The sequence below is a fragment of the Onychomys torridus genome, unplaced genomic scaffold (assembly GCF_903995425.1).
Source record: "Onychomys torridus unplaced genomic scaffold, mOncTor1.1, whole genome shotgun sequence".
Classification (NCBI taxonomy): Eukaryota; Metazoa; Chordata; class Mammalia; order Rodentia; family Cricetidae; genus Onychomys; species Onychomys torridus.
The window spans coordinates 30629-57750 of NW_023413862.1; the positions used below are offsets into that span (position 1 = coordinate 30629).

Below are 27122 nucleotides of genomic sequence, written 5' to 3' on the forward strand. Positions count from 1 at the left end.
AGTAAAAATAATATGAAAAATAAGCCACATAAAGTCAGATATCACACAGATAATCTGGATTGTCTTGTCTTGTCTTTTATATTTTTAACCACAGATATACATTTGATTATGAAGACAGTTGAGTTAAACCAATATGTATATTTTAAAGGTATCTTGACTTCAAAATGTGGATCTAAGGTTCTGTTGCATTGGAAAGGAGGCTCTTCTTTTGTTTTTGATTCCACAGAAAGCAAAAGGCTATGTATTTTCTCCAGATTAAGATACATCAGGTTTGACCAGCCAAGACCCCCCTGAAAGGTCTCCAATGTCCCAGATGATCCAAAATCCAGAAGGGTTTCAAGGCAACTGGCTCAGACAATATAGCCCTGTGAACTATCCCATAAGAGTAAATATTTCTTTGTGTCTCCATAAGACACAGCACCCTCACCCAGCAGGAAGTAGTATGAAAAACTATGCCCAAATTCCCAAATATACTAAGCTGACTTTGGAGATGGAATTGGCTCACTCCTTTTCCTAAACCCAAGCATATTCCTAAAAGAAATGGTTGAGAGCTTCTTCTGTCCCATATCAAAAGAGTCCTCTGGTGTGGGACAGTGGAAAACCAGTATTTTTTTTTTAAACAGCTTGATTATTAATACAATCTCTTTTTATAAAGAAGAAGAAATTCTTAGTGTAGATATGATAGGATGAAAGGGTAGATTATTGAACCCACTTTTAAAGAACAACTTGTTAAAATGGTTTACATTGGTATAGATTTTAGTTTATTGATAGAAATTTAGAGTTGGTCTTTTTCTAATATATATATATATATATATAATATACATATTTCTACTCTTATTTTAGTTTAAGGTTTCATATCTAACTTATCTTGTATATTAACTAAGGAAAATAATAACTATCTCGCCTTCAACTACATCAAAGACCTCACAAGGATATAATATTACCTGAGAAATGGGAGAAGGACCCAAGCAATTTTTGAGAGTCTTGATGCATTATGTTTATGTAACACATTTAAATTGTAATAGAAAATTAGGAAATATAGATTCATAATTAGTCTTCTATGATAGTCATACTTACAGTCATTTTAGGTTTTCCAGATATACATAGATATAATTCAGTGGTAGGTAATCTTCAAATACTTCAAAGACCTACAGAATATGGAATTTAAAATATTTTAAAAATTTAGACTTTCTGGACAGTGAGACATGTCTGCTCCTGGCAGCACCGATTTACTTCAGAGAGGAGGATGGGCATCAAAGATACTCCATATGGAGTTTATCTTCTTCTTGACCAAAATAGCCATTTGGACAAGAAAATGTTCTTGCCTGGACTGCTTGATCGACTGGACATGCAGGACCCATAGAAAGGTGACCACTGAACTTTGCTTGGCAAAATGGTCCTTTTGATTCCTGCTTTGCAGAGGAAACCGCCAGATAATCTTCAGGACACAGAAAAAAAGTGACTGAGACACTAGACCTCTAGGCTGAAGACAGGTGCCCCAACTTTACAGAAGAACTTCGAGTGTCTGTCCAGGCTGCTAGCTGTCTCTGTCTACTCTTGCAAGACTCTCGAAAATTGCGTGGGTGCTTCTCCTATTTCTCAGGTAATATTATATCCTTCTGAGATCTTTGATGTAGAATGAAGGCTAGACAGCTGTAATTTTCCTTAGTTACAATACAATAGATATGAAACCTTAAACTTATATATATATAATACATAGAATATCTTCTTTAATTTTGCCAAATACAAATATATTAGATATTACAAATGTACTAGAGATTATAACTATAATTCTTGCTTGATAATTGTTTGTTATATATAATTTTACTATGTGAAAGTTAAAACCTTCCTTTTTGAAAAAAAAGAGAAGTGGAAGTGCTGTGAGTTTTTCTCTATGCTGTGAATGTGTTGCCCTGATTGGTTAATAAATAAAATACTAATTAGCCAATAGCCAGACAGAAAGTATAGCTGGGACAAAGAGAAGGAGAATTCTGGGAACAGGAGGGCTGAGTCAGAAAGACATTGCCAGCCACCACAATGAGAAACAGCATGTAAAGATACCAGTAATCCACGAGCCACATGGCAAGGTTTAGACTTATAAATGGGTTAAGATATAAGAACAGATAGCAAGAAACCTCCTGTAGCCATAGAGTTTATAAGTAACATAAATCTCTGTGTTTACTTGAAGGATGCAAATGGAAGAGATTTTTCCGGACTGCTGTCAGGCTGGGACATAGGAAAACTTCAGCTACAGGGAGTTAGAAGGTCACCCCAGGCTGCAACAATCCTCCCCAGATTCTACCAACTGAACCTCTCAGCAGATAGCTGCAGATACCAAGGATTCTGATCAGGAAACTGCCACACATGTCCACCTTCCCTCCTACTCATGTCCACTCACACCCCCAGAATTTCTTCTTTGTCATAAATTGCCCTTTATAAGAACAACAAGGAAAATCTAGCTCATCTCCAATTCCAGGGTGAGTGTTCTGTCTCCACTGTTTAATGAATGGGCAGATCTGGGAATCCAGGGTGCACTCCATTACCAGAGCTGCAGGATCAGGAATTGGCTGGTTTCCATGAGCAGACAGATGTCCTAGTTTCATATTTTCCTGTCTGTATGTGTTCTCTTGACCTGGGCTCAAGGAAGGGTGTGCTCAATGCACATCTCACAATCATGGTGGACACTGTATGAATGATGGAATTCAAGAAAACCTAACCTGCAATATGGTTGTACTCTATAAATATTCAACACTCAAGCATCCCAAGGCTCATTGATATCACTCTGGCTCCTTATATAACAGAGTTATGTGTTTGTAATTAAGTAAGGAAGTAAGTAAGCTAACACCACTGTAGCCTGCTTCACTCCCTCACCACAGACCCTACCTGTCAGTCATGGGCCTTTCTGGCTACAGTCACGTTGAGGGAGTCTCTGGCCACAGCCCACCTGCCTGGCCTTAAACACTATACGCCATGGGGCCAGAGTGAGCAGTCCATTGCCAGCTGGCTCTGTCATTCAAATCACCCAGTGCCCGTGTCCACCTTGTGCCTGAGCCTGGCTGTGGACTGCCTGTGCCCTCTGCCCAGTTGTGCAGTGCAGTGAGAGTCAGCAGTGGTCTCTTTGTACTCCCTGACAGCTGTCCACCACTACTCATCGCAGGTGGCCTGGGAGACTCCCATACTGCATCCCAGCTCTATGGGCTTTTCCTACCCATTTGCCCAAGTCTACATTTCAGGAGGTCACTGCACCTCCCTGCACAAAGGAGCATCCTGCTCTCCTTGTCCACACAGCTGGCATCATCACAGCAGCTGGTACCATGCACAGTTCTTCCTGTGCTGTCTTCATGAGCAGTTCCTTGTTTTTTGATGCTTTGGTGGGCATTGGTAGGTTTCCTATGTTGCCTTGTTTGGTAGTTATCAAACCACTTTTTAAAGGATCAAATATGAATTACCAAACTGATAATAACTATAATCCACGTTATGTCAATCCCAGCTAAACTGGTTATTACTTCATTTAATTTTTAATTTTCAAAGCATCCATTGTGGAAACATAGAGTCTTAACTCTGTACCACAATATTGGTTCCCATCTTTAACATGGGAAATGCTTCTTTCCTTTTTGTAAACTAATTCCCCCTTTCAGTGTTCTCAGGTATCTCTCCAGATCTGCTGTTTTCTACAGACATATAAGGAAATGACCTTTTTGTAGTCACAACTCAATTAAAAGTTTAAGCTAGCATTGAGTGTGGAATGTGGATTTCCCTTCTCTAACCCCTAGCATGGTTGTTTAAGGGAAAATCCAAAGTCTGTCTGATTTCAGAAGAGCCAATTGCTATGGTACAGAAGAAAACCAAAATTAATGGACTAACGTATTGTCACTAATTGCCTTTGATTTTATTTTGATTCTTTAAAACTTTTCTTAAAGTGTAAGTATCTTGTCAATTTATACACTTAACACACACACACACACACACACACACACACACATATATATATATATATATATATATATATATATATATATATAATTTCATTATATTAATGGTCATTTAGAATATTCACTAATTCTAAAATAAGCTTCTTTGAACTTCCTGTACATGATTTCAAGCTTGAGTCTGAAGTAGGTTAATATGATAAGTCCACAAACTCTGTTTAAGGAGCATAGGGAAATTTATTAAGGTAAATTGAGGTAATACACCCAAGAATACAGAATGGAGTAGGGATCAGGAGAGCATCCTCTGATCTAACTGGGAGAGAATCCACCTTGCAGGCAGCAGGGTGAAGGGACTCCTGACCCTTCCCCTTCCTTATTAGAGATCACACACAATAGCAAAAAGTACCACCTCTTTCTGGCCCTACAGTCCAAGGTCATGGGTGGAGCAAATACTGCTACTTTACCCCTTTTTGTCTAAATAGGAAGGTTCTAAATAGGAAGGTTTGTCTAAATAGGAAACTGTTCTCTTGGATGAGCCATCAATGTACTAACGTTTAATAGGAGTACTGATGATTCAAACAGAATACTTATTAATCAAAATGGGGAATGTATTTCTGAAATATTAACATTTGAATCAAAGCCTCATTTATACTACACAAGAACTCTCACACTGAGTTAACTCCCAGCCCTGGAAGTGAATATTTCAAATACTCACAGGTGCCCAATGTGAGTGTCAGGAACAATAATGCTTTCTAACACTGAGCTGCTTCTCCAGCACCTGGATGGTCAATCATAACCTCACTTTCATGTATGCTGCATCTCTGTTCACAAAGTTCTGAATGTCAGGGAAGCTGGAGGAACACAGAAGACATTATTTAAATGACATCCAGAAAGCAAGGGAAAAAAAGGACCTCTTATCACGTGGAACCAAAAAAAAAACTAAAATGGTCTCAGGCAAAGTTGTATCATGGGCAGGGTGTCCTTGGTTTCAACATTATAGAGGGAAGCATAATTGGATCCATGGGAAGAATTATCCCAAATATTATGGATGAGCCATAACAACAAATTTTATTTTTCAAAAAGGGAGAGAATAGATCTTACTAAGTATGCCCTGAAACAATAAAGTTATAGTCGTTCAACTGTGGACATGCATTTGAAAACATCCTGTAAGACAAGGTGAATACAGACAATTTCAACTTCATTTATGTATAATAAGGAGTAGTTCACGTTACTATAAATTCAGGCAGGAAAGAAATAAACCCAATGCCAAAACCTTGTTGGTGGTCCTAACTCACAGTGTACTCCACTGAAATTTCTTGAAAACTCAAATACTGTTTTCTATTTTACACCATTAGATTATGGAGACATTTAATTACTATGTCTAACTTTCTAAATTGAAAAAAAGTATTACATTATGGATTGTTACACCATTAGTTTCATAATTATGATGTGAATATAAGATTTACTAATTTTCTTGGGTCATTAATTAGTTAGAATACTGTAGAAGTCTCAAAAATTTGTAATTACCCGGATATGTAAATAATGAATAATTTTATTAATCACTAAATCAGCTGATGAATAAGTAGAATAATAAGTGGAAAAAGACAATAACAGATTTGAAGCTACAAGGCACTGTTAAATTTCATTTTCACATCTTCTGTGTCTGAATTAGCATCAGACAATTTATATGGGACCACTATCCTGACCAAGTGAGAACTGGTGAGGTCCATCACTTACGTAAAATCTTTCACAGGATAACCTACCAATGTTTTGTAAAGTAATTATTTGTTTAGTTGGCACTTCTTACTGAGGTGATATTTACTCATCCGTCAAGATTAGGGAAAGGATGTAAGATGAATTGCTAAATAGTCTTATTCATAAAATTCTTAGAGCTAGATATTGGGGGGAAACTGAGAGATCAGAGAAACAGAAAGAAGCCAGCCACATTCTTACTGCTAGGAATTCCTCAATTGAAGAGAGAACTACTTCCTGTATACCAAGCTTAAATGCCTTTCTGTACTTTGCCTTCTTCCTACCTCTCTGCCCAGCTCTATCACTTCCTGTTTGTCTGTACAGACCTCCAGACCTCTATGGTTATCTAGAGCTGTGCAAAAAGACGTGTGCTACCAGTTCCCAGTGCGATCTTGAACTCACCAAGGTGCAGATGAATCTCTGTCTCCTGAATGATAGCATTAAATGCAAGTGCTATAACTGCCTGACTTCTATGTTTAATAGAGTACCTGGCTTTTTCCTCTTATCCTCAGATAAGCTTTATTGGAGTGCACAAATAAATTATCACCCCAGAAGAACATCATTGGAATCCATGTACAGTCATTCTTATCACACTCAATCAAAGATACTTGTTGTAAGAAACCAAAAAAACTCTTGGTTATTGGGGTGAGGTATTGTGTGCCAGGTTTTTGTACACATGTCATATGGGTATCACTTTTCTTTATGACTCTAGAAAAAATGAGAGGGCATGCTCAAGAGGAGAAATTCCCAGAACATCTCCATAGGCTATTGGTACATCTGTCATACTTTCGAGGTGAATTCTTGTCTGTAATTATTTATACATGCTAATCATTTTATCTCTGAGAAATATAGGCTGCTCCTTGGCTTGACCCAATATAACATCAAGATGGCCCTCTTATTTCATCATTGTGTAGAGTCATTCAATTCACTGTTTTGTACCCTTCTCTTAGAATCCTAATGTACTAGTCAAGTTGGTCTCAGGGTTTAATCTTTGTCTGTTAGTGTCACTACAAGAGTTTCCAGAGAAGCATCAACTTCAGATGAGGACATTCTATTTTTTTTAAAGCTGCCTCAGGTCTATGTTCCATTAACATGGAGCCCACAGTTAACACTGCTTCTCTGGACACTTCTCTAACTAAAACATGAGACACCAGGCTCTTCCAGTAAGCATCATCAGAGAGCACCAGAGGAGTAACTGGGAGCCTTTGTAGGCAACAAAAGCACCAACAACTCACAAACCAATAATCATAGAACTCAGTTTCCTATGGGAAGGGCAGAAGAGAGATGGAACCAGAACTGGAGCTGACACCAGCTGGGATGTGCACACTGGTGACTAAGAACTGTGAAGGTTGAGGACACACAAATGTGATTACAGAGGAACCATTGCTTGGAACTTTGGGTCCAAACTGTTTTCTAAAGTTGACTTATTTATTTGTAGACTTTTAAAAATTTTACATGCTGCCCACTGTTTCCCCTCCTTTTGCTTCTCTCTCTCCTACCCAACCTCTCCTCATCCCACTCTCCACTCACTCCTCCTAGTGAGTAAGGCCTTCCTTAGATATTCAACACAGGCTGGCCTACTATGTGGGGCCTGACCCAAGCCCCTCCCCTGTATCAATGCTGAATAACGAGTGGCAAAATAGGGAATGGGCTCTGAAAAAGCCAGTTCATGTTCTCTGGAAGAGTCCTGGTCCCATTGCCAGGGGAGCCACAAACACTTCAAGATACAAAACCATCACCCACATTCAGAGGGCCTAGTGTGGTCCCATGCAGGCTCCTCAGCTGTCAGTCCAGTGTCCATGGAGTCCCACTAGCTTTGTTCTGCAGTCTCTGTGGTTTTTCCCATCATGGTCTTGTCTCCCCTTGCTTCTATAATTCCTCCTCCCTCTCTTGACTGAACTCCAGGAGTTTGGCCAATTGCTTGACTGTGGGTCTCTACATCTGCTTCCATTAGTCAGTGGATGTAGGTTCTATGATGACAATTAGGGTAGCCTCTGATCTGAGTACAGGGGAAGGCTAGTTCAAGTACCCATTCCACAAATGCTATGAGTCTTACCTGGGGAAATGCTTGTGGGTTCCTGGGAATTTCCCTACCAGCAGATTTTTACCTAACCCTGTCATGGCTTACTCTGTCAAGATCTCTCTCATTTCTCTCCCTCTCTCTTCCTCCTTGAACTCTGCCATCTCTAACCCTCATGTCCCTACCCCACATCTCCTCCACTCTACTCCCCTTCACAGGTTAATCAAGAGATCTTAAAACATTCCCATTCCTGGGTGATCCATGTGTATTCCTTTCAGATTCCTCCTTTTTACCTAGCTTCTCTGGGATGGTGGGTTTATAGCCTGTTCATCCTTTGCTTTGTATCTAATATTCTCTTATGAGTGAATACATACCATGTTTGTCTCTCTGGGTCTGGGTTACCTCACTCAGGATGATTTTTTCTAGTTCTATTTACCTACACTATTCATGATGACATTGTTTTGTACCTCTGTGTAATACTCCATTGTATAAATGTACTACATTTACTTTATCCATTCTTCAGTTGAGAGGCATCTAGGCTGGAGAGATGTCTTAGAGTATGAGAGAACCAACTGCTCTTCCAGAGGTCCTGAGTTCATTTCTCAGCAACCACATGGTGACTCACAAACACCTGGAATGAGATCTGGTGCCCTCTTCTTGCCTACACACATACATGCAGGGAGAACACTATAGAAAATATGCATATATTTTAAAAAAATCAAACCTTATCCAGAGGGCCTGATCCAGTTGGGGGCTCCACATCTTTTGGGTCATAATTCATGTGTTTCCATTAGTTTGGCTTTTTGTCTCTGTGCTTTTCCAATCTTGGTCTCAACAATTCATACTCTTACAGTCCCTCTTCTTTCTGGACAATTGGACACCTGGAGCTCCACCTGGGGCCTGGCAGAGTATCTCTGCATCCACTTCCATCATTTATTGGATGAGAGTTCCAGCACAACCATTAGGGTATATGACCATCTGATCACCAGACTAGGTCAGATCAGGCTTTCTCTCGACCATTGCCAGTAGTCTACAGTGGATGTATCATTGTGGATTTCTGGGGACCTCTCTAGCACTTTGTTTCTTCCTATTCTCACGTGGTCTTCATTTATCATGGTCTGTTATTGAATAGCCTGAACTGTTTGGGAGGCACCCAGGCAGTGGGACCCAGAGTTGTCCTTAGTGCATGAGCTGGCTGTTTGGAACCTTGGGCTTACACATGGACACTTTGCTCAGCATGGAAGGAGGGGACTGGACCTGCCTTACTGAATCCACCATGTTTAATTTAATCCCCAGGGGAGTCTTGTTCCTGGAAGAGATGGGAATGGAGGGGAGGGGCTCGGGGGTAGGTGGGAGCAGGGGAGGGACAGGACAGCACAGGGGAACCCATGGCTGATGTATAAAATTAAAACACAAATATAATGAACAACAAAGGAAAAAAAAAGATCTAACCAAGTCTGAGATACCATCTTATGCCTGTCAGAATAGTTAAGATCAAAAACACAGATGACAGCTTAAGTTGAGAAGGATGTGGAGAAAAGGTCAATTTTCTCCACTGCTGGTGAGTGTGTAATCTTGTCAGCCACTCTGGTAATTAGTAGAGCTGCATCTCAGGAAACTGGAAATCAACCTACCTCCAGACCCAGCAATATCTCTTGGTTATATCCTCAAAATAAGCTCAACCACACCACAAGGACCTATTCTCAACAATGTTCATAGCAGCATATTCATGATAAAAAACTAATACCAAGATGAAAATTTTTGAAAATAGAATTTTTCACAAATGATAACCAAGTATTCTCATTTAACTTCTCTTGATTTAGAAGAAGGAAATTCTGGATATTTCATTTTCAAATCTACTTTTGGAGAATGACAATATTTCTGGGAAGCTGCAGTTTCTCCATCACAAGTTCAAAAACAAATAGGATAAATTTTAAATTACTAAAAATTCCCAAGCTTCCTCAAGGGACTTAAATTCAACAGAAGTTACAATTTCAGACTCCTTTTGAAATATCAACTGATACACACACACACACACACACACACACACACACACACACATACACGAAATATATAAAATTAGCTGCCATTCTCTCTGGTAATCAGAAGCAATTGGATAGTTTAGAGGATGTGTGGGAAAAGCAATTTGTTCTAATGTGTGAACACATAGAGGGTTGATTTGGATATGACAGTCAACAGGGGCCTCTAGCAGACATCCTTGTCTTGAAGAGGAAACCACAAATCTGACATTGAAACTCATGCTCATTCAGCATAGTTCATAACTTAATAGCTTCTGAAGTGAGCCTTACTGGTGGTCCTCAGGAGTCTCTACTGGTCCTTGGTGCCCCCTATTGGTACCAGAGGTCTCCATAGGGAGGTTTTTGCACAGGTTCACACTGAGGTTCGCTCACAGTGTTTCTGGCACAGTAATACATGGCTGTGTCCTCAGTTTGCAGGTTGTTCAATGTTAAGAAAACTTGGCCCTTGGTGGTGTCCCTGCTGAATTATAATTTTTGCTTCCATCACTCCATATTACTCCCATCCACTCCAGCCCCTTTCCTGGATGCTGGCGGACCCAGTGTACACTATAGCTGGTTAATGAGAACCCAGAGACAGTGCAGGTGAGAGACAGGGTCTGTGAGGGCTGCACCAGACCATGTCCTGACTCCTTTAGCTGCACCTGGGACAAGGCACCTGGGGACTAACAACATCACCATCAGTCTTACATCCCATGGATGACATGCCTGGTCCTTCTCCTGAAACCTTGACACACTTACAGCTTGGAAAGGTCACCAGGCAGAGGAGCAGCACCAGGACAGCCATGCTCTGCTGGAGGCTCTGTTGAGAAAGAGATGGGGCTCCTCAGCTAGGCCTGGGCTTTCAGCCTGAGCCTGAGGGCTGTTTTACATTGGGAGGGGTTCCTGAGAGGATAAAAGGAAGCACAGGGCAAGGCTTCCACTCTTTCCTCAGGTGACTGAGATTTGCCCTGTGCTTACTAGAGGAACTGGAAATGAAAACTCAGGAAAATTTTCGAGTATCGTCTGGATTTCTAAATCTTTGTTGTTGTTTTTGTTTCTGTTTTTTGAGACTGGGTTTCTCTGTGCAATTTTGGTCCTTGGATCTAACTCTGTAGACCAGCCTGGCCTTGAACTCACAGAGCTCTGCCTGCCTCTGCCTCCTGAGTGCTGGGATAAAGATGAGTGCCACTACAGCCTGGCATGGATTTCTAATTCTTGATGAATAGGAAATTGCATTTCTTGACCTATGGAAGCATTGGTTGCAAAGTACTGAGTCCACATACATTGTGGACTCCATGCAAACAGATGGTCATTCAACCATGGACATGCATTTGAAAACATCATGTAAGACAGGGTGAATACAGACAACTTCAATTTCAATTAAATAAAATAAGAAGTAGTTCATGTTATTATAAATGCAACAGGAAAAGGATTAACCCATTACCAAAACCTTGTTGGTTGTCCTAACTAACACGGTGCACTACTGAGAATTCTTGATAAATATCAACTCAAATCCATGTTATTTATTTTATACCATTAGATCATTGAGACATTTACTTACTATCTCTAAACTTTCCAAAATGCAAAAAAAGTATTATATTATTGTTTGTCACACAATGTGTTTCATAATTATAATGTGAATCTAAGATTTACTAAATTTCTGGGGTCCTATAATTAATTAGAGTAATGGATAATTCTCAAAAATTTATAATTTGTCAATGTGTAAATAAAGAATACGTTTATAAATCACCCAAACAACTGATTAATAAGAATGATAATAATTGGATTTTACATGGAAAAAGACCATAACAGATTTGAAGCTACAAGGCACTGTTAAATTTCATTTTTACATCTTCTATGTCTGAATTAGGATCAGGCACTTTATCTGGGACCACTATCCTGACCAACTGAGAACTGGTGTGGTCTATCAAGTATTTACATAAAATCTTTCACAGGATAACCTAGCCATGTTTTGTAAAATAATTATTTATTTAGTTGGCAGTTCTTACTGAGGTGATATTTGCTCATGTGTCAAAATTAGGGAAAGGATGTAAGATGAATTGCTAAATGGTCTTATTAATAAAAATCCAAGAGCCAGATATTGGGGGGAAAGTTGAGAAATCAGAGAAGCAGAAAGAAGCCAGCCACCTTCTTACTGCTAGTTCAAGTACCCTCTCCACCATTGCTATGAGTCTTAGCTAGGGACATCCTTGTGGTTTCCTGGGGATTCTTTAGCAGCAGATTTCACCCTAGCCCCATAATTGCTTACTCTTTCAATATATCTCTTTAATTTTTCTCCCTCTCTGTTCCTCCTTGAACTCTGCCATCTCTAATCCTCATGTTCCTACCCTATCTCCTCCCCTCCATACCCCTTTACAGGTTACCCAAGAGATCTTAAACCTTGCTCATTCCTGGCCTCATCCATGTGTGTCCATTTCAGTATCCTCCTCTTTACCTAACTTCTGTGGTACTGTGGGTTGTAGCCTGTTTATCCTTTGCCTTGTATCTCATATTCACTTATGAGTGAGTACATCCTGTGTTTGTCTTTCTATGTCTGGGCTACCTCACTCAGGATGATTATTTTTGTTCTGTACATTGACCTACAAATTTCATGATGTCATTGTTTTGTACCTCTCCATTTTACTACACTACATTTTCTTTATCAATTCTTCTGTTGAGGTGTCTAGGCTGGAGAGATGTCTCAGAGGATAAGAGCACTGACTACTCTTCCAAATTTCCTGAGTTCAGTTCCCAGCAACCACATGGTGACTCACAACCAACTAGATTGAGATCTGGTGCCCTCTTCTGGCCTGCAGGCATACATGCATGCCGAACACAGTATACAAAAGAAACAGATCTTTCAAAAAAAATCAATACCATCTTATGCCTGTCAGAATGGCTAAGATCAAAACACTGATTACAGCTTGTGTTGAGGATGATGTGAAGAAAGGAGAACTCTCCTCCATTGCTGATGAGAGTGTGATCTTACCAGCCACTCTTGAAATCAGTAGAGCAGTGTCTCAAGAAAAGGGAAATCAACCTACCTCCAGATGCAGAAATATCTCTTGGTCATATCCTCAAAATTGCTCAACCACACCACAAGGACCCTTTCTCAACTATGTTCATAGCAGCACTATTCATGATAGCAAACTAATACCAAGATGAAAAATTTTGAAAATAGAATTTTTCACAAATGATAACCAAGTATACTCTTTTAAGTTCTTTTAATTTAGAAGAAGAAAATAATGAATATTCCAGTTTCAAATTTACTTTTGGAAAATGACAATATTTCTGGGAAGCTGCAGTTTCTTCATCACATGTTCCAAAACAAAAGTGGATAAATTACAAATTTCTAAAAATTCCCAAGCTTCCTCAGTGGACTTAAAGTCAATTAGTGACATAGATCAGACTGTTTTTTGAAATATCAATTGATACACATACACAAACACACACACACACACACACACACACACACACACACACACACCACACTCACACCTCAAAGATATAAAATTAGGTGACATTCTCTCTGGTAATCAGAAGCAATTGAATGGTTTAGAAGATGTGTGGAAAACAATTTGTTCTAGTGTGAGCACACATAGAAGGTTGAACAGACTGTGACAGTTGACAGGGGCCCCTAGAGGACATTCTTGGCTTGAAGAGGAAACCACAGGTTCTGCCACTAAAACTGATGCTCATTCAGCATAGTCCAGAACTTAATAGCTTCTGAAGTGAACCTTACTGGTGGTCCTCAGGAGTCCCCGTGGTCATTGGTACCCCCTATTGGTACCAGATGAATCCATAGGGAGTTTTTTGTGCAGGCTCACACTTGAGTTCCCTCACTGTGTATATGGTACAGTAATACATGGCTGTGTCCTCAGTTTGCAGATTGTTCAGTTTTAAGAACACTTGGCCCTTGGATGTGTCTCTGCTAATGCTGAGTCTGGATTTGAGAGCTGAATTATAATCTGTGCTTCCAGTATACCCTATTACTCCCACCCACTGCAGTCCTTTTCCTGGTGGCTGGAGGACCCAGTGTACACCATAGCTGGTTAATGAGAACCCAGAGACAGTGCAGGTGAGAGACATGGTCTGTGAGGGCTGCACCAGACCAGATCCTGACTCCTTCAGCTGCTCCTGGGACAGGGCACCTGGGAAAACCAACATCACCATCAGTCTTACATCCCATAGATGACATCCTGGTCCCTCTCCTGAAACCATGACACACTTACAGCTTGGAAAGTTCACCAGGCAGAGGAGCAGCACCAGAACAGCCATGCTCTGCTGGAGGCTCTGTTGAGAAGGAGATGGGGCTCCTCAGCTAGGCCTGGGCTTTCAGCCTGAGCCTGAGGGCTGCTTTGCATTGGGAGGGGTTCCTGAGAGTATAAAAGAGAGCACAGAAAAAGGGATTCCAGTTTCTTTTCCAGTTGTCTGAGATTTGCCTTGTGCTCCTTACAGGAACTGGAAATGAAAAGTCAGGAAAATTTTCAAGTATCATCTGGATTTCTAAATCTTTGTTGTTGTTTTTTTCCTGTTTTTTGAGACTGGGTTTCTCTGTGCAATTTGGGTGGCTGTCCTGTATCTAACTCTGTAGACCAGGCTGGCCTTGAACTCACAGAGATCAGCCTGCCTCTGCCTCCTGAGTGCTGGGATAAAGATGAGTGCCACCACAGCCTGGCAAAATACTGAGTCCACATACACTTTGGACTCCATGCAAACAAAAGATGTTACCACATTCTTTATGCATCTGTGTATTCCAGTAAATTCAAGCAGAGTGTTGAAATTTAGAATGATACCAAATCCAGATTAAGGAACTACTATAAATCTTTTCTCTTCATGGTAGTGGAGGCAATCTATTCTTACCCACCTAGAAAATCCACTTGTGAGGAAACAATTCACAAACATTTAGTGCATGTGATTATAAATATTTATCTGAGAGAAGACTGGTATTGACTTTTCTGCAATGTCAGTGGGCACACAGTATTTACTTGCCCATTGAGCAACAAGATAACTCGAGACTAGTCCCACTACCTCCTGATTTTTGCCTGTCTGTCTGTTCATTTATCCACATGTGTTTTTACATCTCTCTTCTTGTCTCTTTTCAGCTTGTATAACATAAAAAATCATAAACATGATTATTTCATTGGCAAGGGAGAGTTGGGAAGTCAGGTTTTTATACCTCATAAAAAGGAGTGCTTGCAACCTGTTTTGAGGGTTATGTTAAGATCACCACAGAGAACAAGGGCTTGCATAAATTTTGGATTTTACAGCTAATACCTTACTTTATAGCTTTCATTTCTACACACACACACACACACACACACACACACACACACACACACATATATTTAGGATATGCTGCTAATTAAAGAAGTCTTTTTTTAAGTCTGTGATATTGTATTAAAAAAGGTTGATTTCCTGTTTTGGTCTCTTGTTCACTATATTATTTTTATTTGCCATAGGTTACATTTTTAAGTCAGATAAAACTAACAGTATCATTGTTGTGCTTTCTGTGGGTAAACAGTAGTTTCCTATTGATTTAAGTTGGAGTTTACTGAGAGAACATCAAATTGAACTGTTTACATGAAAATGTACAAATTTGGCTATACATTTCAGATTTTAAATTACTATAGTTAAGTGGTCTTGAAGTTTTCTTTGCTTTTCTCTTTTTAATGTGAAGGTGAAATTTTCTGATTTTTAAAATGTGATATGGAAATGCTTCAGTATTTTATATTTTGGGAATTCAGAGCTCAATTTGATGTAAAATGAAGTCTGCATTCTCCTTGAGAAAAAACTAATAATATTTTTTCACATATCTGTCTTCTACAGGTTCTTGATGGATTTTATAGTCAGTATATTGTTTGTGTTTGAAAATTGCAACATTGTTATATTTAAAGACAATTTTTGTGTTGTATTGTTCTTGTCTGCTAGTACTGTGCATCTCACGAGTGGAAATCAGCAAAATGGACTACATCAATTTTCATCTTAGAGCAGGGAATGGGATTATGAGGGAAACTCTTGATTTCTGTAAGGGGAAAGCAGACAAAATTTCTCAGAAGGAGTCATCTAGCCTTCGTGGAATAAGTGGTTTCTGTGATGCCACCTCCCCTCACATTCTCTGGAGAACTCTGCTAGGTTTACCTCCAGCATCCGGGGGCCAGGAACCAAGAGGGCTGGCCCATCCAGACTTGGGTCTTCAGTGTCCTCTCTTAGCCCTGCCTTGTAATTGTGACAGTTACCAAAGACTCAATGGAGGTTTGGAACTTCAGGATCAAGGCTGGAATGGCTACCCACTACACCTTTATTTTTGCTTTTCTGTTATTCCTTCCTTCCTTCCTTCCTTCCTTCCTTCCTTCCTTCCTTCCTTCCTTCCTTCCTTTCTTTCTTCTTTCTCTCCTTCCTCCCTTCCTCCCTTCCTTTCCTATTTTTTTAAATAAATGGACACATATCTGAAACATATTTTCTCTTTGCTTTTGAGAAGATCCATCCCCTGAAGCAAAGACATGAATAATGTGGATACTTTATTAAAATAAGGTTTAAGTGATCATAATAAGGACCTGAGCCTAATGTCCACATGGAGACCACACACCTACCTCATGGGAACAGACACAAAGTGAAGGGGTATGAAGAAGAAACCCTAAGGGAAAGAATTACTCTGTGTTAAGGAAAATTCTTATGTTTTGATGAATTCAGTGTTCTGCGCTGAACAAGGACGCAAATAAATATATAAAAGTAAAGATGAAAAGAAAAATGATTCTCACACAGGCAGGTACCAACATCATAGAAGACCCTATAAACTACAACCAACAGAGTTATCCAACAACTTTCTTAGAAAGGGAGGTGAGGCACAAAGTCACTGTAACTCCTGAGTGGGATAGACAACTGAGCTCAGGTATGTCACCAGCTGCATTGTTCTCCTAGTCTCCATGCAGGAGCCTTCCCAGGATCAATGGTTCTCCACACATCCCATGACAGGCTAGACAACTTGGTCAGTGTTTGTTCTGCTGTGCACATATTGTATGAAGACTATGGTGGTTGTGATGCTCTCCAGGACTCATGGATCACTGATGATGACTGACTTTTCATTTTGACATGAAACCTATACTGTTTCAAACATGAGACCCAGATGAGACTCTGCCATTAGTCTAGGAGAGCCCACTATTCAGATTTCCTTAATTATTTCAGAATCTAACCTTGGTATCCACAGAGGAGTCAGTCCTTCCTGATGGTCTCTATCTGGATTGGGTCACAGTATATCCTATATTTAAATGCCTCCATCAGAGTTGAAAAGAAACAGTTTTATATTTGAACATTTCAAATATGCCTCCACATCACACTTATGGAGAGATTCTCTGGGAAAGTGTCTGTGATATGCAGAGGCAGCCCAGACACAGGGATTGCAGCATTCATGTTCTGCTCCTGCTCAGGGAGACTCTGAACTCCCTGCTTTCTCGTGGCCCCTGATGTTCATGAGGACACCCTGCAGGGAGGCAGTGTCTAGCTTGTCTCCTCATATGCATTTTTGACACACTAATACTTGATTGTCAGATTTTCAGACTATCCAAAATGTGAAAGAGTGCTTTTTTGAGTCGTGTATGGAGATGGTCAATTGGTCCTTGATAGGATTTGAATATTTTATTGAAATAAAAATCTCACATGTATGAGATCCATTCCTGTCGCTTCCCAGCAGTCTGGCAGATGTAGTGTATATAGTAGTCCCTGAAAGTGAAACCAGATGGTACATAGGGGAATTATTGTGTTACCCAAACCTGTAGCTATTCTCTGTCACACTCCACCGGCTGGACATCTTCCTGGACACCTGCAGACATTGAAGTTTCTTGTCCGGAAACTGTCACACATGTCTACCTTCCCTCTCATTCATGTCCACTCACATACACCGTATGTCTTCTTTGTAGTTAATGTTCTTTTAAAAGAGCAACAAAAACAAAAATAACAAAGGAGCAACAAGGAAAACCCAGTACATCCGAATTCCATGGTGAGTAGTCTCCGTTCAGTGTTTATCATTGAACAGGCAGACATGGGAATCCCACACTGCGGTCCTCTGCTAGAAATGCAGGTCAAGTTTGGACTGGTTTGCCTGAGCAGAATGAAGTTCTAAGTGCATATTTTCCATCTATATATGTTCTCTTGATGTGGGCTCAAAAGGGAGGCTATGCTCAGGGCAGATCCCACAATCATGGTAGGCACTATAGGAAAGACAGAACTCAAGATATCCTGACCTGTTATGTGGTTGTGTCCTGCAAATATTCAACACTCCAACATCCCAAGTCTCATTCATATTATTATAGCTTGTTTGATAACAGAGTTACCTATTTACAGTTCAGCAAAGAAGCTTGAATCTTGGACAATCAAGTTTATTGTTATGTAAAGCAAAACAATATTATTTTTCTTCAGAAGAATGTCTGACACATGGGAGCATCACATTCTCTTACTTCTCTAGAAAATGGAGGAGGTCACAGGCATTCATGCATACTTTCCCTAAATTTAACATTTCTAATTGCTCCCTTGAGAAATATCCACATCAAATGTTCCCATGCTGTCTTACATTCATTGTACCTGATCATCTTTGACTAATATGACATGGAGACTACTGTTTCCAGATCTGTAGAATCCTTTGGTGTAAGTTGGAGAGCACATGACCTCAGAGTGTTGCCATATTAGAAGTCTTCCTCTTCATCACACCCATGCATCTGTCCTTAGATGTACATTCTTGGGTATACAGAAGACACCAAGGAGCAATGAATACTACACAATATAGTTCCTCACTCACAGATCTGTAAACCAGCAACATAAACTCTTGGGCTGTTCACTTAGGTGAAGTATATAAATTTCAAAGACAATTGTGACATGAAACAATGTTGATATTTCTTCTCTCTACAAATAGGACAATGTAAAAAGTGTCTGAGGGGCCTGAGATGACCACTAGGAAGCATCAGTGAGGTACACATTTGAGAAAACCATACATACTGGTACAATTTTCACCAACAATTTAGCTTAGGAGAGACAGTGTCAAGACAAGGAAATGGGGTCTGTGATGAGAATCTGTGACTTATGCACAACTCAGCCTTATTATTGGACAAGTCGTGGAAACACAGGAAATTAGTAATATTTAACTTCCTCTTCATTTCTTTAGTGTAGCAATCTTCCATCCAGTGCACCCTCTCTCTCCTCTCTCTAAGGATACCCATCTACTTTATGAGCATAAAGAAAATAAAAGAACTGTGGTACGTGGATATCAGAAAACATTTCAGAACAAAGATTTTAAAAGGAATTATCCAAATCTGTTGGAAATAAGAGGCAATCACAATGGCCAGTCGCAGGCATCAGCCTGGTTGAACAACATTTCCAATTACTGATTCATTCACTAATCTTGCTGTGTCTATTGAGCTGTGTGGGAATGATGCTAAAAGTCTCAGCTTCCTCTTAGTTAGGAACATAATCCTCATGCAAGTACATGGACCTGATGCTGGAAGGCAAGGAGAGAGAGGATGAAATTGCTTTGTAGAAGCAGCCTTGGCCCTTGTCTGTAATTTCCAGATGTACTTCCTAATGGTTGAACTTATGAATACCCAGCCCCTTTCCTGCCATTTCTCCAGAGTTCACAGGACAGCATAGCTTCTTAACCACTGTTAAAACATTTTCACAGGTGAGACAAGTTTAAGGCAATCTGAGCATGCCTAGATCAGTTGTCATGTGTCATCATACTAACACTGGGGGGGGGAATCCTTGTTTCCAATACTTGCCTATTCTTTCATAGTGATGCCATCCATGGATCCCAACATGTCAGTCAAGAATCATCATTTTTTTCTAGGATCCTGTTGGATGCAAACTTGTGTTCACCAAGTTTCAGATAAAAAATCCAGTCTTGGATTTTTTTAATGGGACTAAATATCATAGTACATAGGAAGGATTCTGGAGGAATGTAAATGAAAGAACATGTTAAAATAAAATCCCTTATTCTCATTAAATTCTCGGGAACTATATGAGTAAAAACATAAAAAAACAAATATTAAGGAAGAAAACTAAAGACATGTTACCCATTGAGTGGACTATGAGCTTCCTGCAGCTGACTGCAGCTCACTGGGTGTCAATGCTGTGTTGTCCTCATAGACTCAGTGATGGAGCGTCACACACATTCTTACCAGTTCCTCACCTGTGTCTGATGTGCACATATCCTGTGATAATGAAGGTGAGAGAGAAGGTCATCAGGGTTCTTGGGGCTCTGACCATGCCTTACCTCCTTGTCGGCTCTAACTTGAATCCCACACAGTGCTCTCAACATGGTCAATATTGAGACTCTGTCCTGAGTTAGGTCTCCACAATTTCCAGTCCCGTTGGCTTTTACAGGAGCCAAGGGAACCAACTCTTCCGTTTGGGATGCTTTGCATTTTGTTCATATCAGAATATATTATATATTTTTAATAGTAAACTATAAAATTGCTGTGGAGATAGCACTGTGGTTCAAGTGATCAGCAAACATGAATTCTTGAGTGGAATCTGTACTTCTAGTTCTCCTATAACTACAATAAGCTGGATGTGGCAAACTAGATGGAGACAGTGTCATCAGTGTGGATCACTGGTCTACCAGTGTAATGGGTAGATGAGTTTTGGGGTCAGTGAAACATTTTGTCTCAAAAATATGGTGCAGGCTGCTAGAGAAGAACATTTCATATCAACATGTACAGAAATATACTAATTCACACTTACTCAGGAAATCACACATGGTGGGGAGAGAGAGAGAGGGAGAGAGAGAGAGAGAGACTGAAAAAAAACATTGACACTTCCAGTATTACTACAGAGCATACCAGCAGAGAGAATCCTTCAGATGGTTACAGAGAAGCAGCCCAGTCACAGAGAATTGCAACCCTCTATGCCTCTGTGATCAGGCTCTTCCATGGCCCAGATTTTTGTGTACCTAGTGCCTCATGCTGGTCCTGATGACGCTGCAGGGAGGTTTGTGTCTGAGCTCACAGTAGAATTGTATCACCGTGAATCTGGTAAAGTAATATATGGCTGTGTCCTCAGACCTCAGACTGTTCATTTGCAGGTACAGCGTGTTCTGAGCATTCTCCCTGGAGATGGTGAATTGGCCATTGACCCCATCGGCATACTTGATGTAACTACTATCACTATTAATGTATGTGACCCACTCCAGTCCTTTCCCTGGAGCCTGGCAGAACCAGCTCATTGCATAGGTACTGATCTTGAATCCAGAGGCTGCACAGGAGAGTTTCAGTGACTTTCCAGGCTGCACTAAGCCTCCCCCAGACTCCATCAGCTGCACATCCAACTGGGCACATGAAAACAGAGAATTCTGTTCAGAAAAGTGTAACAGAAGTCAAATTTTCTCTTATGTCCACACAACACACAGTATCTTCCCTCTTATAATTACCTTTTACAATAAGGACAAGGAAAAACAAGCTGAGCCTCAAGCCCATGGTGAGTATTCTGTGTTCAGTGCAAATTACTGAGTGGGAGGACTTGGAATCCAGGGCTGGGCTCCTCTGCAGAGCTGCAGGGTCAGGGCTGGGCTGGTTTCCATGAGCCCAGAGAAGCCTTATTTGCATATTTTCTGGCTATAGCAAGCACTGGAGGTGGATCTGGAAGAAGGCAGTGCTCAGAAAATGTATAAGACATCATGACAGTGATGACAGATATAGAAATAACCACAGTTTTGTAGTTCTCTATGGAACCTTCCCTTACTTCATTTAGTTATCTTTGTGCTGGTGCTGAGAACATGCTGTATTTTCACATTATTGTGTCTTCTTAGAGAAAGTAAAAGCACCACACACAGGTGTGTTTCTATGTAGGAGCCAAGTCTTTCCCACTGTGTGAGCTGCACACGGATTCTCCCATACATGGATCTGGGACAGGATCACACCTCCCTGGAGAAGGTAACAGAACTCCTCGCATGTGACATGAGTACTTTGGAATTATCTGAATTTCACATATTTATGCAACAGTGCTGTCATCACGACATAAGAGGATTACAGATGAGACCTCCTTTGTCACTGCCTCTCTCCTGCCTTGTGGTTGCTATGGAGACTTTCCTGTCTGCAGCAAACTCACTTGCTCTGCACCATGAAATTCTCTCTGTGATTCCTTTAAACTCCCAGTTTCCCTTATTTTTTCCATCCTTACAACAGGAAACACATAATTGTCTCTTGTTGTGTTAGGAAAGTTTTCATCCCAATAATTAATATAATTTGCATACATGGGGCTTTTAATTAATTTTTAGAAAGACATTCTTATTTAACCAGTTCTCTTGTTTCCTTCCTACTCATTCTCATTCTCTCACCACACCCCACTTTTCCTTTCCCAGTCCAGCACTACCCTGGGCAAGTACTCAGTGCCCCTCACTAAAGATGGCTTCCCTTCCTAGGGTTCCAGTTCACTTTCATAAATGAAATTCAGATGTCAGCATAGCTAACACACACAATCCAGGTTCTCTATATGAGAGAAACAGGCATTGGTCATCCTTCCCAATCTTTGTTACATTTTTTGGCACATTGATTTCCTGTTCCATTCGTGTTCTTCCAGGTCCCAGAGAACACTGAAGAAGAGGAGGCAGAAAGAATGTAAGAGGTGTGCATGAGGTAAAATGTTGTGAAATTCTGTCTCCTGGACGTGACATGGGTCTCCCATTCAGGAGCTCACGATGGCTGTTGTTTTTCATGTAATCTGTATCGAGAACAAAATGTTACTGTAGATTATTTCCAAGTCTTACAACTTATTGAGGTGCTGTCAGATATAGATAGTTTATAGAGATTCTCCATGCAGGAACATTGCCAGGATAAACACTTTGCACACATTTAATGACAAGACTGACAATGTGGTCAGTGTGTGGTCAGATAGGCACACCTTGTGTGAGGTCTATGGTGAGTGTGAAGCACATCCAAGACTCATGGCTCACTGACTATTCCTGACCTTTCTACCTTACTTGAAACCTATACTGCCAACTATGAAACCCAAATGAGGCTATGCTATGACTGTAGCATGATTTTTTTTTCTGAGACAGGGTTTCTCTGTGTAGCTTTTTGCCTTTCCTGGATCTTGCTCTGTAGACCATGCTGGCCTCAAACTCACAGAGATCTGCCTACCTCTGCCTCCCAAGTGCTGGGATTAAAGGCATGTGTCACAACCACCTGGCACATAGCACGAATCTTAAATGGTCTTATTAATATCATCAAGTCTGAGGCCAGGTATTGGGGTGTATCCTAGAAGATCATAGAAGCATAACAAACCACAGCTCCCTCACCTTGTCAATTACTCAGCTGATCCTTTTTGCTCAGAATGGAAACCTCTGGATCCTCATCCAAATGAATCTCAGCTGAACTGCTGTTCCAAAGCCTCAAATCTTAACCAGCTAAAAGCTTCTCTTTTCTGGTATTCATGCCTGATATACCTTTCTGCTTTCTGCCATCACTCCCTGGGATTAAAGGCTCACTTGCTGGGATTAAAGGCATGAGTCCCCATGCTGGGCTATTTGCAGAGTGGCCTTGAAGTCACAGAGATCCAAGCCTCCAGAAGGCTAGGATTAAAGGTGTGAGTGCCACCATTTTCTAGCCTCTGTATCTAGTGGCTGCTCTGTGCTCTGACCCCAGATAAGTTTATTATGGTGTACAATATTTTGGGGAATACAATACCACCACAGTTTAGGGAAGACCACTTTTTATAGTCCCTAAATTATTTCAGAGTCTAATCCTGGTGCCCATAGTAGTTAGTTCTTCCCTGTATGATACTTTCCATCTTGTTTGGGTCAGAGTACATGCTACATTTAAACATATGCATCACAGTTGAAAATACTGTTTTATACCTGAACAATTTAAATATGAATATACACCATACTTACAGCGAGATTTTCTGAGAAACTTTCCTGTGAATTGGAGAGGCATCCCTGATGTCAGGAGTCCAGACCTTCATGCCCCTATGTTCTTTCTTAGTGGGATCCTCACATCTCTTTTTTCCACAGGCCCCTGATGCCCATAAGTACATCCTGCTCATGTCTAGGCTCATACTAATATGTCCTCAGTGTGTATTGTTGATACAGTAATACAGGGCTGTGTCATCAAATTTCAGACTGTCCATTATGAGCTACAGACTGTTCTTGGAATTGTCTCTGGATATGGTCAGTTGGTTTTTGACAGAATTTACATATTGTTTTCTGAACCCCAGTCTAACAAATGTGAGATCCACCTCAGACAGAGTGCATGTAGTAATCACTGAATCTAAATCCAGATGGCACAGAGCGGTGTTGCTGTGGCATGTTCTCTATGCTTTGAATGTGTTGCTCTGAATGATGGGTTCCTGGTGTGTGTGCTTGACCTACAGTATGGAGGGAATGAGGCATCTCCATGCTGGACATTATACTGCTGCTGCATGGTGGATATAGTTTTTGCTAGTTAAAAAAATGAGAGAGAGAGAGAGACAGAGAGAGAGAGAGAGAGAGAGAGAGAGAGAGAGAGAGAGAGAGAGATGTTTCTGGGCTATATGCTCCTAGATGGAAGCATAGACCCACTGCTTATGAAAATCTGTGGGACAGTGGCTCCCAGAGCTGGCTGTAAGACTACCACCACCATGTTGGCAAGCTGAGGTGGGTGGAGCATGCTGCAGTTCAAAGCAACAGATTCACAATAAGACAGATTCAGATGAGATAAGTCTCTAAACTGTTTACAATATATGTAAAAATATATGTAGATTTGAAAGAATAAAGAAAAAAGAAATATATGCAGTTATATAAAAATATAGCTTTTAAAAATAAATTCTTTAGTGAGAAATTAAAAATAATATGACAAATAAGCCATGTAATGATGGATGTCACACCGAGTATCTAGATTGTCTAATCTTTGACATTTTTAACTGCAGAGAGATACTTAATTATAAATGCAGATGAGTTAAACCAATATGTATATTTTATAGGTAGCTTGACTTCAAAATGTGGATCTAAGGATATGTTGCTTTGGAAAGGATGCTCTGCTTTTGTTTCAACAGAAAGAAAGAGGCTATGGATTTGCTCCAGATTAAGATACATCAGGTTTGACCAGCCAAGACCACCTGAAATGTCTCCAATGTCCCAGATGATCCAACATCCAGAAGGATTTCAAGGCAACTGGCTCAGACAATACAGCCCCATGGACTACCCCATTAGCCTGAAATTTTCTTTGTGTCTCCATAAGACACAGCACCCTCACCCAGCAGTAAGTAGTATGAAAAACTATGCCCAAATTTCCAAATATACCAACCTGGCTTTGGAGATAAAATTGGCTCACTCCTTCTCTAAACCCAAGTATAGTGCTAAAAGAAAAGGATGAGAGCTTCTTCTGTCCCATATCAGAAGAGCCCTCTCACGTGGGACAGTGCAAAACCAGTATTTTTATTTAAAAACTGGTCGATTATGAATATAATCTCTTTCTAAAGAAGTAAAGGTGTTAGTGTAGATATGATAGGATGAAAGGGTAGATTATTTAACATAATTTTAATGAACTTGTTTAAAATATTTTACATTGGTATAGATTTCAGTTTATTGATACAAATTTTGAGTTGGTTTTGTTCTACTATATATATTTCTACTCTTGTTTAAGGTATTAGGCTTGTACAGCTCAATTAAAATTATAATGTATAATTAAAATATATTAATAATTAGTCTGCTATGATAGTCAAACTTAAAGCCATGTTAAGTTTTCTAGGTATACATAGATATAATTCAGTTAGGTAGGTAATCTTCAAACACTTCAAAGACCTACAGAATATATCATTTAAAATATTTTAAAAATTTAGACTTTCTGGACAGTGAGACATGTCTGTTTCAGCCAGCACTGATTTACTTCAGAGAGGAGGATGGGCATTGAAGATACTCCATATGGAGTTTATCTTCTTATTGACAAAAATAGCCATTTGGTCAAGAAACTGTTCTTGCATGGACTGCTTGATCAATTGGACATGCAGGACCCATTGGAAGGTAACTACTGAACTTTGCTTGGCAAAATGGTCCTTCAGGTTCTTGCTCCACAGAAGAAACTGCTAGACATTCTACAGGGCACACACAAAAAAGTGACAGAGAGATTGTAGTCCTGTTGGCTGAAGATAGATGCCCCAAGTTTACAGAAGAACTTTGAATGTCTGTCCAGGCTGCTAGCTGTCTCAGTCTACTCTTGCAAGACGCTCGAAAATTGCTTGGGTCCTTCTCCCATTTCTCAGGTAATATTAAATGCTTGTGAGGACTTTGGTGTCGTTGAAGGCTAGATAGTAAAATTTTCCTTAGTTACAATAAAGGGTAAGTTAGATATGAAACCTTAACCTAAAAAATATAGGATACATAGCATATCTTCTTTAATTTTGCAAAATACAAATAGACTAGATATTACAAATAGACTAGATATTATAGCTATAATTTTTGCTTGATAATTATTTTGTTATATGTAATTTTACTATGTGAAAGTTAAAAACTTCCGTTCTGAAAAAAAAAAAAGTGGAAATGCTGTGAGATTTTCATTATACTGTGAATGTGTTGCCCTTATTGGTTAACAAATAAAATACTGATTAGCCAATAGACAGAGAGAAAGTATAGGTGAGACAAAGAGAAGGAGAATTCTGGGAACAGGAGGGCTGAGTCAGAAAGACACTGCCAGCCACCACAATGAGAAACAGCATGTAAGGATTCCAGTAAGCCACGAGCCAAATGGCAAGGTTTAGATTTATAGAAATGTGTTAATTTAAGATATAAGAACAGATAGCAAGAAACCTGCTATGGCCATACAGTTTATAAGTAATATAAGTTTCTGTGTGTTTGATTGAAGGATGCAAATGGAAGAGATTTTTCCAGACTGCTGGCAGGCTGGGACATAGAAAAACTTCAGCTACAGGGAGTTAGAAGGTCACCCCAGGCTGCAACAATCCTCCCCAGATTCTACCAGCTGAACCTCTCAGTAGATAGCTGCAGATACCAAGGATTCTGATCAGGAAACTGCCACACATGTCCACCTTCCTTCTTACTCATGTCCACTCACACCCCAGAATTTCTTCTTTGTCATAAATTGCCCTTTATAAGAACAACAAGGAACATCTAGCACATCTCCAATTCCAGGGTGAGTGTTCTGTCTCCACTGTTTAATGAATGGGCAGATCTGGGAATCCTAGGTTGCAGTCCACTACCAGAGCCTCAGGGTCAGAACTTGCTGGATTCCATGAGCAGAAGGATGTCCTGGTTTCATATTTTCCTGTCTGTATATGTTCTCTTGACCTGGGCTCAAGGAAGCCTGTGCTCAGTGCACATCTCACAATCATGGTGGATACTGCATGAATGATGGAATTCTAGAAAACCTAACCTGCAATAAGGTAGTACTCTATTAATATTCAACACTTACACATGTCAAGGCTCATTTA

General features: G+C 40.1%; 2 gene segments (V, D, J or C); both read right to left on the reverse strand.

Annotated features, from left to right (window-relative positions):
• Positions 1–13499: 13499 nt before the first annotated feature.
• LOC118576537 lies at positions 13500–13997 on the reverse strand. The segment is given in 2 exon segments: positions 13500–13870; positions 13952–13997. Coding segments are annotated over 2 exon segments (417 nt in total).
• A 6658-nt stretch (positions 13998–20655) lies between these two features.
• On the reverse strand, positions 20656–21178 carry LOC118576539. The segment is given in 2 exon segments: positions 20656–21038; positions 21133–21178. Coding segments are annotated over 2 exon segments (429 nt in total).
• Between the last annotated feature and the right edge of the window lie 5944 nt (positions 21179–27122).